Source organism: Pteropus medius, unplaced genomic scaffold (genome assembly GCF_902729225.1).
Source record: "Pteropus medius unplaced genomic scaffold, Ma_sr-lr_union100, whole genome shotgun sequence".
NCBI classification, from domain to species: Eukaryota; Metazoa; Chordata; class Mammalia; order Chiroptera; family Pteropodidae; genus Pteropus; species Pteropus medius.
Window position 1 is genome coordinate 15,443,322 of NW_024349797.1, and position 12,895 is coordinate 15,456,216.

Here is a 12,895-nt window from a genome sequence, read left to right on the forward strand (position 1 = left end):
AAAAAAAAAAAAAAAAGTCATAAATATAACTGCCTTTGAAATATCTTTTAAACTGCATCTGAAACAGAAAGATAGCCTGAATATAGGAATAGATGTTAAAAGCATAAGCCTCTTTCGATTTGCTTGGCATCAGAATATAGTATACTACTTAAAATCTACTTGATGAAGATTATATAGGTGACAATAATTAGTAGAAAAATTACATTGTACTAAAATTAATTGATTACTTTTTCTTCCTGGTTCCATCAGTGATCTTATATGATATAGTGCAGAGAAATAGAGTATAAAAAATTCTACCTGCAAAAGCTGAGCATGTGTATACATGTAGTACTGACTTAAAACTTTTACATGTGTAAAATATTTTTAGAACCTCTCAGAATGCTAAAATAAATAGAGAATAATACTATTTTGCCAGAAGCAGAATTCTTTAGAAAAAGCTATAATTATTGAAAACTAAATTTTCAATTAGCAAAAATCTTGTCTTGGATAAACTTCACTGGCTATGATACTGCCACTGTGCAAAGCTGAAAACTAATTTTTGAAAGGAAATGAAAAGATTCAAGAGACATTTTAAACAACAACCATATTCAATAATGTCACAGTAGATCTGAACGTCAATTAAATGACTCTAAAAAAGATTGGGAGAGAAGAGAACTTACTTTTATAGAATGACTACTAGATACCAGAGACATCGTACAGTCCTATAGATAATATGTAATAACTATTAACCTCATTATAGATAAGAAAACAGCTTAACCCAAATATATATTAAGTGCAGAACTGGAATTCAAACTCGGTTTCGCTCCAAAGCTCTTGATGCCTTCTATTACATCCCAATGCCTAAGAGACCCCTCCCAGAATTGATATTTATGGTACTTAAGAGCCTTTACATTCTAAGACTTTCCAAAAGGCAGAGGAGGAATAGAAGAACCAGAAGTCATAATGGAAAATAAATTTGCACTAATTCATAAAAACATAGCTGAATCGTCAGTTTTCTGTAAAAATTTGCACCTAGAGATGAAATTAAAATACATCCTCATGCACATGAATCTAAAATGAGTAAATCATATAGAATGGCTGAGAAGACTTATGATGAAACCCCAGAAAGAGAATAGTCACGTGAAGGGGATTCGTTCTGAGAAATGTGTTAGGCAATTTGGTCATTGTGCCAACGCCAGAGTGCACATACACAAAAAGAGATGCTATAACCTACTACACACCTCGGCTCTACGGTATAGCCTATTAGGCTACAAACCCATACAGCATGCTACTGTACTGAATACTGTAGCAACTGTAACACAATAGTATCTGTGTATTTAAACATATCAGAACATAGGTGTACAGTAAAACTAAGGTATAAAAGATAAAAAAAAATGGTACAGCTGTGTAGGGCACCTACCACGAGTGGAGCTTGCAGGGCTGCAAGTGGCTCCGGGTGAGTCAGGGAGAGAGTGGTGAGTGTGTGCGAAGGTCTAGGACATTCCCTCACACTGTAGACTTAGAAACACTGTCCCACAAGTCCTCCCCCACTGCTCCCTTGGAAACATGGAGGAGAAACTGGCTGGGTGAGGTGTGGATCGCCATCACAGTGAGTGTGGGAGGGAGTGAGAGGTGGCTTGAGGACCAGCAGGAATGAGAAATCAAGATAGAGAGATAAAGGAACACAGGGCACTGTCACGGCCGTGTGGTTTTGGCTACTGCATGTTGGATTATGGAACTTCGTGGTACTCATAAAAAAAAAAAACGGGGGGTGTTAACACAGACAGGGTGTAGAACTGAGGACTGAACATTTTGACTTTGGAAATTTGTTTGTGGCTCTACTGACCCTATCTGGCATAACTCTCTCTGGCATTGAATCAAAAGAAGAAATAAAACTTATCTATGCTTTACTTCATTAAAACCTGGTATTTCCAAAGTATAGGGACAGGCTGGCTCCACACTAACACAGAAAGCTTTTACTAAAGTGGCAGTGGCACTCGATACTTGTTGAGGTAGCTCCTGTGGACCTCTGTCCTTGCCCAGGGTTTTAGGTCCTCAACAAAGAAAGAATTCACAGCAATGTGCCCTGGACACCATCAAGTGAGACCTGGGCTGGCTGCAGTGCCCTCTGAGTACGTAGCGCAGGGGGACAGGCTACTCTGTGCAGGAACAGGTCAGTGGCTGACTAGCTGGGTTGTGACCTGTGCACTCAAAATTGAGGTGCTGGGAGTGAGGGAATCTATTGCAAAGCCCCACAGATACTGCTCCTGTCAGAGAAAAAAAAATTTCTCCTAAAGCACATATCCTTCCTACAGGGTATTCCATAATCTTACAGGAAATTCAGCTCCATTATAATCTTATGGGATCACCATCATCTATGTGGTCTGTCGCTGACCGAAATGTCATTATGCAGCACGTGACTGTACATTACTGCCCATAAAAGTACTCAGCACTTATACTCATCTCTAAAGGCACTGGGTTAGGAAATGGCCATGAAGTTAAAAATTGCACAATTACAGGCAGATCTCGACGATATTGAGGGTTTGATTCCAGACCAGACAATAAAGTGAGTGTCTCATTAAAGTGAGTCATAATCTTTTTGCTAGTAGAGGGTCTAAGCCTCCATTTTGTAAACAAAATGCAACATCTGTGAAGCATAATAAAATGAAGTGCAATAAAACGAGGTATGCCTGCACTATGTATTGTCTTTCATAAAGCGTAATATTTACACATGGCAGGTTCCAGTCTGAATATCATTGATCTGGAAAGTTATGATGCAATTAAATAAGATGTTTAAAATACAAAATTTACAATTTAGTCTTAATTTTAAGTTTTAGTCTACTGTCTACAGCTGGAATTCTCAAACTTGACTGCACATCAAAATCGCCTGGGGAGTCTTTTTGAAAACAGGGACTCCTTGGCCCTACTTCTGGAGTGGAGCTGGAAAAATCTGTATAGGTGAAAGAACTCAGATGATTTGTTGCAAATAGTTCTTGGACATACAAATGAAAATGTAACTACTATCCTATTTCCTAGAAGATGGAGGTTCTCTTAGCATTGTTTGCATTGAGATCCTTAAGTGCTTTTTGATAAACACTTAGGTACTTTTTGTGATTCTGACCAATGCCCACCAAGTTAGTCACCTGTTTTATAAACTTAAACCAGTCAAGTATGGGAATAACAATGTGTGCCTTAATCAAATAGGTTATGTAACTTTGAAAGCATTAAACTGCAAAATACTAGACAACATAGATCTCTGTAGAAGTCCAGTGGTCATCTATTATTTCACCTGTCTTTATTAGGGCCCTTAAATTTCTTAACAGGTGTCAAGTCTAACCCTCAGTACAGAGGTAAGATATTGTTTATATTTAACAAAAAAGTACTTGCTAACTCTCAGCTCAAAATTGTTTTAAGTCTGTGGCTACCTGTGGGCTATAAGCCATTCATTATTAGCATTCTTCCAACAGGGCCAGAAGCTGATTTTGTTTGACTCGACTCTGCACAGAAGAGATCAGACATGTCCTTGAGGCTCTTGCTGCCTACAGGTCTCACAGAGACTACAGGTAAAGACAGTGGGACAGATAGATAAAAAGGATTCTGTATATTCAGAATCCAGAGTCAGATTCAACCACCATGAAGGAAGCCTGATTCTGTCCCCAACAGGTAAATGACAAATATTAGTCTTAGAGGCGTTTCATATTACAACTGTCCAATCTATTTATTCAATGGACTTTGGGAACAGTGGCACTGAACATAATTTATCCTGTACATTTCACTATAAGCAATAACCAGGGAGGATGATGATTTAAGAACTGAGCTAGAATGAATCCCCGGAGAATGGCTAGAAGGAGAAGCATAGATAGGTTTTCAGGCTCTTGGTCATGGGCCCAAGAGCATAAGGGATGGGTAAAGGGCAGTGAGGACCTGGGACAGCCTCCATTAAGACAAGCCTAGGTTTGAAGAGTGATATCCACAGGAGTGCCCATGAGGGCACTGTACATATTAGTGTCTTCTTTATATGAGAACTCTCAAGAAAAATGTTATCTTTACTTTAGAACTGGGAATAGCTACAGCATTACTGGGAAAATTTTTTTATCTTGCGGACTCAAGGAATCACATAACTGATCAAGTTTTGTTGCCTACCTCTAGAAAGAGCTGACTTCTAAAGCACTCTCTGTAAGAAAATGCTTTTCATAATCACCAACTCGTAATCCTCTGAGTACTACACAACTATTAACTAACAGAATGTCCCCCAATGCAGTACATATTTTTTTCAGATGAGGAAATTCAGGGACAATCAACTTGCCTAAGGTCACAGATGACGTAACTGGCAGAGCTGGGATTTATAGTCAGGCAGTCTGGCTCCGGGTCCAAGCTCTTTATTTCGTGCTTTACTGTCTCTTACAGTAAGTACAGGGGTAAATATTTATGTTAACCTCACTTCTGGCTTTATCTTATTTTCCCCAATGCGTATTATTTTCTTCAACCCAATTTTTTCTGCTTAACTTCTAAAAAGGAAACGATCTCATGTGTATTTTTGTAAGTCACTCCGAATTCAAGTTGGAAAAATATAGATGACTAGACGTATATGTAAAATAAGTATGTGTTTACATATAATACATATATTTATATATACACTTATATGTTCACACACACACATATACACATATATTCTCTAACTGGTCCCCACAGCATTTTATACGTATTGATCAAAAAGTGTGGATTTAATCTATGGAAACAAGTACTGGATGCATGAAGGAAACTAAACTCCTTGAAGTCTGGAACCATGTCTTAAATAACATATATACTGCCAAAAAACCAAGCACAATTTAAACATTACGTTTTTACGAAGTGCACATTTTGTGGATTGGTAGGCTCAAGAGGGTTCGAGATTTAAAAGAGAGAGGTCAGTTTGGCTTCCAATCCTGAGTAAAGAAGAAGACGCAGTGCTGGAATTTGGATGAATCTAAGATGCTCCTTCCCTGCTTCGGCCTAGGAGTGTGACCCGGTCGGTTTCCTTTCCCGTCCGTCCGGCGGCGGTCACTGGGTGATCGCTAAAGATGTTTTCCAGTTATCAGAGCCTCAGAGTACCTTTTCTAAAAGCTGCCAGAAGGGAAACGGTCCGCCTGAATAAACCCACTTCCCTTTCCTTTTCCTGGCTCCTTCGCTCAGAAGCCCCTGGAGGCCGACCGCCCCAGCCCCGGGGAGGCCCAGACCACCCCAGACCACACACTCCACCGCCTATGGCTTCCCTAGAGGTGCACTCTCCCGCCTGCACCACAGTGACCCGCAGCGCCTCAGCCGCCTTGGACCCCGGACCCACCTGCGGTCTCGGTGCCAACGACGACCCACGACCAAGGGCAACGGCGAGCCCAGCCTCCAGCGCCGGCGGAAGCCTGGGTCTCGGGACCTGCCATTCACAGCGCCCGCAGGAAGAGAGGGGTGGCACAGGAAGACCATACCTCTTCTTCTTCTTAATATTTGACTTTTCTCACATTTACCTTAGATTTCAAACATTGTAAGTCATTTTAAAATAAAATTTAGGCCCTAGGTGACGAGATTTGTTGATGTATGCTCCATCTCCTTCCTACAACCTCGTCCCGACCCCCCCCTCAAGATGGTATCGCCTGGGGTCTTCCCCGCCTCAGCGGATCGCCTCCAGTTTCAAAATGGCGACCGCCACTGCGGGGCTTCTGCTGCCTGTTCGTCACGGCCGCTGCTGAGCGAACGCCAGCTTTTCTCGCTCTTGAACTTGGCTGGACTCGACTAGGGGTTGGGAAGGGCAGTGGACGGCGTTGGGGGAGGATTGACGAGGCAAGTGAAGGCGGAAGAAAGGAGCGAGCCTTTGGTTGGGGGAGGGGGCGTCCTCGGCCCTCTGGGAGAGTCTGGCTCCAACTCCCAGCCAGTCTCCGCTCGGATGTGCTCCTGGGGTTTCGGTTCCGACTGCCCTGGTCGTTCGTGGCAGAAGTGCTCAGCGAGGGGAGGAGAAGCGATTTCTCCTTGGGTCTAAAGCCCGCGCGGTCTTTTGTGGCCGTCCGTACGATTCCCTTCCATACTCTTCCCTCCGGTTTGCTGTCTTCCTCAGCCCTTCCAGGCTCTCGGCGTTGGAGGGGTTAATCCAACGCTAGCTTTGGTTCCTTAGCTTCGGCTGCTGTGTTTCCAGCTTCCTTGCTCGGGGTTTTGCCGCTGTCTCAGGTTGAGAGACCACGAGGCTGCTAAGCACTGGCAACAAAGTATGCGTCCTTTTTCGTTAATCGACTCGACCCTCTGCGTCTCGAGGGCGCTTGCACCATCACTCTGTTTTACGTGCTGTTCAGTAAACCGGAGGTCAGACTAGCCATAACCCCAGCAAGTCTGGCCTTCTGTGACCTGGCGAACCTGAATTACCAATTGCCCATCCCTTAATATTTTACTTTATAACCCCTTTTATCCTGTTAGGAAACCGCTGCTCTCCCGGAAGAGACTCTGCACTCAGTGAGCTGGAGGGCCAACCCAGAATTCTTCCCTTTTCCCTTGGATTTTGCATAGTTCCCTTTAGTTATCATTAATATATACAAAGTCATTACTGAGAGAGCAAGTAACTATGATAGATAATTGAGACGAAGTAGTATGGGTTAGAATCATTGCCCTGAAGGAATTTGAGGTGTAGTTAGGATTCATTTCCTTCTTTCAGTGCACATTTATTTTGCTTTGAGTACTGTGCTTGGTTGGTATTGGTGATAAAAAGATGATCACTTTTACTCTTCGCCTATACGTTCCACATCTCTTCAACAAATACTCTTTGTGTCTAGTGTGTGCTAGGTGAAAATGAGGAACCGCTTGAGGCCACCGAAAAGCATTATTAAGGAATAAATGTTTGAGCTGGGTCATGAAGGTTCAAAAGCAATTTACTAGGTTCAAGTGAAGGTCATTCCTGGGTGGAGTACAGGGATGCAGAGACTTGAGAAATTTTGGCATACTTAGGGAGAATGGGAAAATAAATTTGCTTGAGCATGCAATGTAAGGGTGAAGCAAGAGGGAGGTTGACTTCCAACTAAGGAATTTAGATTTTATTCAGTTGTTAGCAGGAAGCCAGTGAATACCTTGCACAGGAAGAGGCATGAGTCTATTTGTTTTGTTTATTTATTTATTTTTAGGATGACAGCTGTATGGAGGATCAACTTGCAACAGGAAAACTAGATGAGAGGAAATTGCAGTCAGGTAAGGTAATGAGTGCCTCAATTGAAGTATAGTAAAGGATGTCAGAGAGACATTTCTGAAATGTCAAATAGGATTCAAGTGGTGGCAGCCAATTTGGTGGTAAGAGAGTCGTGACCCCAGAGTTTTTAGTCTAGGAGACTGCATGGTTGGTGATACCATTAAAATCAAGCCTAAGATGTACATGAAAATAGAATGGTGCCAACGGTGCTCTGCAGTCCGAAGCATTCATTTTCGAATCTAGACCTGTGGTGCTATTACAGTAGCCAGGGCTACATGTAGCTCTTGAGCACTTGAAATTGTGGTTAGATCAAATCGCCTTGTGCTGTAAATATGAAATACATGGTGGATTTCAAAGACTCAGTACAAAAAAAACAATGTAAACTATCTCAATTTTTTAATAATGATTACATGTCAAAATGATATTTCAGATATATTGGGTTAAATAAAATATGTTAAAATTAATTTCACCTGGAAAACTTTTCAGTGTGGCTGTGAAAAACTTTTAAAGTACATTTGTTGCTTGCATTATATTTTTGTTGGACTAGATTATCGTAGTCTAGACCGATGATAGAGGAATTAGTATAGAGGTGGAATTTGAGCTGGGTTTTGAGATGATCGTGAACAGTGATGTCAGGGCAGCTTGCTGGCACCCTCCATTGCCAGTGAAGGCATTCAGGTTTTTGTTTTTTGTTTTTTCAAGCAGTAGGAAGCCTTCAGAGATTTCTGAGCAGGGGATAATATGTGCAGGGGTATTTCTGAAATTAATCTGGCAGGAATGTTTAGGTTGAGATGAAAGGGAAAAAGGCTGGAAGCAGAAGCAGAGAAACCCAAATGTAAGGTAATGAGGCCCTGCATTAAGGTACTGGCAGTATGAACGGAAAGGGAATGATATACGTACAAGGCATGCTGAGGGAAAACTAATCAGGACTCGGAAACAGACTGTTCAGGAAGAAGTAAAGGAAGGAATCGAATGTGTAGAGTTTCATCCTTGGTTGCTTAGATAACAACTAATGAATTCATGTCATAGAGTTATAAAAAGTACATTTGGGGCTAAAGAAATTTAGTCTTAAAATAGAACCAGCAAAATCGAAAGGAGGAAGTGGTCTGCTAAATACTCTCCCTTTTTATTCTTCTGCTTTCTATATCTTCTTATCTATTCAATCATACACACCAGCCAATTTTCTTAAAATACAGAATTACCCGTATCGTGTCATCTTCTTCCTTGATAATTGATCTTAAAATGTTTCTTTGTTGCCTGTAGAACTAGTTCCAAAGTTTCCAAGGCCTTTCGTTACCTGGCCCTTTTCTATTCATGTGCCTGGGTAGTTTTTTCACTGGTTATCTGTAAGTTTTTGATTTGTGCCTTTGATCATGTTGTTTTGAATATCTTTTCTCTTTGTTTCTTTCTACCCAGGTCCTCCCAATCCTTAACAAATCATTTAAGATCCCACTTTCTTTTTTTAAATGATTTTCAATAACATAAGCTAATGTCGATTTAAAAAATATTATTTCTTAAACTGCATATTTCAGCCCCTGATTGTAGCCAGTTTGGTATATTATTATTTATTTTTGTCTTTTATTATATATATATTTTTATCCCTGTTTGTTTTATGTAAGCTTAAGCTTCCTAAATTGTGATGTTTCTTTTTTTAAAAAGGACCATATGTTATACTACTTGCTGCTCATGGTGCTCATCTTAGGGCAAGATATAGAAATTAAACACCATAATTAAAAACTGAAGTAAATCATTATGCTGCATTCATGAGACTTATTTCTTTATTTTTTAGATTCATAAAGAACTCTTCCTTTGAATTCACAGTGTTTCATCCTATATACGATTGAGATACTGGTAAGTAATGAATGTCTAATAAAGATGTACCTTTATTATATTGTAAGCAATTGTAATGAAAATACCCTTTCATCTGTTGAAATCAGGGTCTGTCTGCAAAAAGGTTTTAACATGAACTCATTCAGTTATACCTACAAGAGACTTTGTATTTTCAGTTCATAATGTAAATAAAGTGGGAGGAGTAGGGTAGATTGGAGTAGAAAAAGAATTTCTCTTAGGCCGTTAATGTAAATGTGGTGTGTGTGTTACATGCCACTGAGTCAGCTTCAACTCCTGGAGACCCTGTGAATGAGTGACGTCCACAATGTCCTGTCCTCCACAGCCCTGCTCAGCTCCTGTAGACTCCTGCCTGTGGCCGCTTTTATGAGCCATTCCATCTCATATTTGGTTTTCCTCCTTTCCTGCTGCCTTCTGTTTTCCCCAGCATTATTGTCTTTTCCTAAGAATCCTGCCTTTCATGATGTATGTGAAGTAGGACTGCTTCAATTTTGTCATTTTTGCCTCCAGTGATGTTTCAGGTTTAATTTGATCTACTCATTCACCTTTCTGGCCATTAAGGGTATCCATCGAGTTCTCCTTCAACACCATATTTCAAATGAATCACTTTTTTTCCTATCAGCCGTCTTCACTGTCCAACTTTCACATCTATACATAGTAATTGAGAATACAAGGGTGTGGATGACCTTCGCCTTGATCTCTAGTGACATATCTTTGCTCTTGTTGATCTTTCCTAATTCTTTCATTGCTGCCCTTCCTAGTGTCAGCCTTCTCTTGATTTCTTGATTGCAGTCTCCATTTGAATGGATGACTGAACTAAGGTAAGCAACACCTTTAACAATTTTAATATCTTCATTGTCTGTGTTAAAGTTGTGTATTTCTTCTATAGTCATGATTTTTGTCTTCTTGATGTTCAGGTACAATCCTGCTTTGTCACTTTCTTCTTACAGTTTCATCAGACGTTGTTTCAAATCATGGCTACTTTCTGCTAGTAAGGTGGCGTTATCTGCATATACTATTACCGATGTTTCTTCTACCCATTTTCACTGTTCCTTCTTCTGAGTCTAGCCAAATTTTTCATATATGTTCTGCATGCAGAGTAAACAAAAAGAGAGGTAAAATGCATGCTTGTCTGATGCCTTTGCCCGTAGGAAATCATTCCATCTCTCCATATTCTGTCCGGACAGTGGCTTCCTGTCCACAATACAGGTTATGCGTCAGGACAGTGAAGTGCTGAGTCACACCCATTTCTTTCTGAGCAACCCATAGCTTTTCATGGTCTACAAAGTCAAAGGCTTTACTATAGTCTATAAACAGACTCACCTTCCGAAAGCCTTTGGAGCACTCTAGTGTCCACTGAATGCTCGCAATTAGATCTTGAGCACCACAACCTTTTCTGAATCCAGCTTGAACATTCTGCATTTCTTGCTCCATATAATATAGAAGCCTTTGTTGCATTACCTTGAGCATCGCTTCACCTGCACGGGAAATTAGAGCAGTGATCCTACAGTAACTGTACTTCTTGGCATCTTCTTCCTTAAAAATAGGAATGAATATTGAACATTTCCTATTTGTCGACATATTCTTGTTAGGATTTTGAAAGATTTAGTCTCTTTGGGTTGGAATAATTCTGTTAGTATACCATCTACCCTTGGTGATTTATTTCTTCCCTATACTTTCGGGGCAGCTTTCACTTCACTTTCTAAAATTTCAGGTTCTTCCTTATAGGAATCATCTTCAAATTATCTGTCATCTTTTTGTCTCTTCTATATAGATTTTCAGGATTCTCTTTCCACCTTCCTTTTATTTTCTCTTGGTCAGATAATGTGCTTCCTTGTTGGTTTTTCAGCAGTCCTAGTCTGTGTTTAAATTTTCCCCTTATTTCTTGGATCTTCTGGTAGAGATCACTTGTTTTTCATCTTTTGTTGTTCTATCTACTTATATCAACTATCATAATTCTCTTTAGGTCCACATGGTAGTTGAAAAACTGCATTCATTATTCTAACCTACTTTTGTCACCTTTTACTTTTGCCTCTTGCCTGTCTCTAACAATTTTTAGTGTTTCTTCTGTTATCCATCTATTTCTTTTTACTCCTGGCATTGTCTTTTCACATTCTTCTCTAATTCTGAAGTTTCAGTCCACAGTTCTGGTTCTTGGTCAGGCAAGTTTAACAATGCAGATCTCTTGTTTTACGTGGACTTTAAATCCATCAGGAATGTTAGTTATGTTATTTTGGCACTTCAATTCTTTTAGTGCTCTTCTTCAGCTTCAGTCTAATGTTTGATATTGACAGTTCGTGGTCAGTACCACAGTCTTCTCCAGGTTTTGTTTTGGTAGACAGAATGCAGCTTTCCCATCTCTTCCTTCCAATTGCATAGTCTGTTTGATTTTTATATTGGCCATCTGGTGATGTCCATGTATAGAGTTGTTGCTTCAGTTGTTTGAAGCATATGTTTGTGATGGACAACTTGTTGGCTTCCCAGAAATCTATAAGCCAATCTTCTGCTTCTTTTCTGACCCCTAGTCTAAATTTTTTGACATTTGATTCTACTTTGCCTTTTCTTGCTTTTGAGTTCCTGTCATCTATAATTATCAGCATGTTTTGTTTCGGTGTGTGATTAATAACTTCTTGGACGATTGCATAAAAGCTTCAGTTTCATCTTCAGCTCTTGTGATTGGAGCATAGACTTGAATGATGGTTACGTTCATCAGTTTTCCTAGAAGTCTGGTTGGTGTTAGTTGGTCAGATCTTGCATGGTAGCCCCTAACTGCCTGTGCCACATCTTGCCTCAGTGTTAAAGCCTCTTCATTTCTTTGAGTTTGTCATTTCCAGAATAGAAGACTTAGTAGTTGCTGATTTCAGTCCTTTTTACTTCACTGACCCCAAGCACTACAATGTTTAGACGTTCCATTTCTTGCTTTACAATTTCCAGTTTACCTTGGTTCGTGCTTCTTACGTTCCTTGTTCCAATTTTATGTGTTATGAAGCATCGTACTTTCCTTTGGCCTTTGTGACTTCAGCTGCTAGATGTCCCTTCAGTTTTGGTTTAGTTGCGTCATTAGCAACAGTGGTATTTGTACTTGGTCTCTGCTCTTGCCCAGTGACTGAGTGCTTTCTGACCTGGGAGTCTCATCTTTCAGTACTATCTCATATGTTGTTTTGGACTCTCTCATCATAGGGTTTTTAAGGTAAAAATGAAATATATAAAAAGAAAAGAAAATGCAGCAATGATTCACCATTGCTTTCTCCTGCACAGTGTGTGGGTACAAACCACGTGCTCGGGTCCATGGTGTTGCAATCACCAAACACCTATGAAATGTAAACGCCCCTACAGTAATAATTGTGGTACAAGCACTATTTTGGTAGGGAGAATTTCTTAGCTCCTTTCCAATGCTGTGTTTATACACGGTTTTCATCAGACTGAGAATTAGTATTTTTGTACTTCTCAAATTGGAACACTTTTTCACTTATTTGTACCTTACAAATAGGAACACTGTAAGTCAATATATTTTTAGTTTTAACTTGTTTTAACAACTGTTGATTTTCAAAACCACTACGTGCAAGAAATGTGCTAATATAGTAGGGATGCAAAAATACGTAAAGCGTAGTCCTGCACTCAGAGGTATCTCCAAGCAAGAGGAAATGCATATAAATAGGTAATTGTTAATGGTGTGATAAGGGCGCTAAGCTCATTTAATACTAGCCATGCTTTATTTATTCACTTAAGAAGCATTTATGACCACCACTATGTGTTGGGCACTGTGGAGGCATTAGACTGTAACTGCGATCAAAATAGAAAAAGAGGAATTGACAAAGAAGATTGAGAAGTGGAAGTTAGAGTCAGGGAAAACGAAGAGAGGGTTGACAG

The 12,895-nt window shown here is 40.0% G+C and overlaps 2 protein-coding genes and 1 pseudogene across 3 annotated transcripts in view; 1 reads left to right on the plus strand and 2 right to left on the minus strand.

The window, feature by feature from the left end:
- The window catches only part of NDUFB1 (NADH:ubiquinone oxidoreductase subunit B1), a 6,924-nt gene extending 1,484 nt beyond the window's left edge, over positions 1-5,440 (minus strand). Inside the window, exons 1-3 of the mRNA XM_039884053.1 lie at positions 5,303-5,440; positions 4,163-4,166; positions 1,161-1,168 (exon numbers count right to left, since the gene is read on the minus strand). Of these exons, the coding sequence (XP_039739987.1) occupies positions 1,161-1,168; positions 4,163-4,166; positions 5,303-5,396 (106 nt within the window). The 5' untranslated portion in view covers positions 5,397-5,440. The remainder of the gene's footprint in view (positions 1-1,160; positions 1,169-4,162; positions 4,167-5,302) is intronic.
- On the minus strand, positions 397-526 carry LOC120619967 (uncharacterized; annotated as a pseudogene).
- A 191-nt stretch (positions 5,441-5,631) lies between the features above and the next one.
- CPSF2 (cleavage and polyadenylation specific factor 2) overlaps positions 5,632-12,895 on the plus strand; it is a 36,816-nt gene continuing 29,552 nt past the window's right edge. The window contains exons 1-2 of one of the 2 annotated variants that reach the window (XM_039884052.1): positions 5,632-5,793; positions 8,967-9,028. The gene's annotated coding sequence lies outside the window, so the exon portion shown is untranslated. Of the gene's footprint in view, positions 5,794-7,109; positions 7,180-8,966; positions 9,029-12,895 lie in introns of those variants that run through there. The other variant, XM_039884051.1, reaches the window with a different exon arrangement.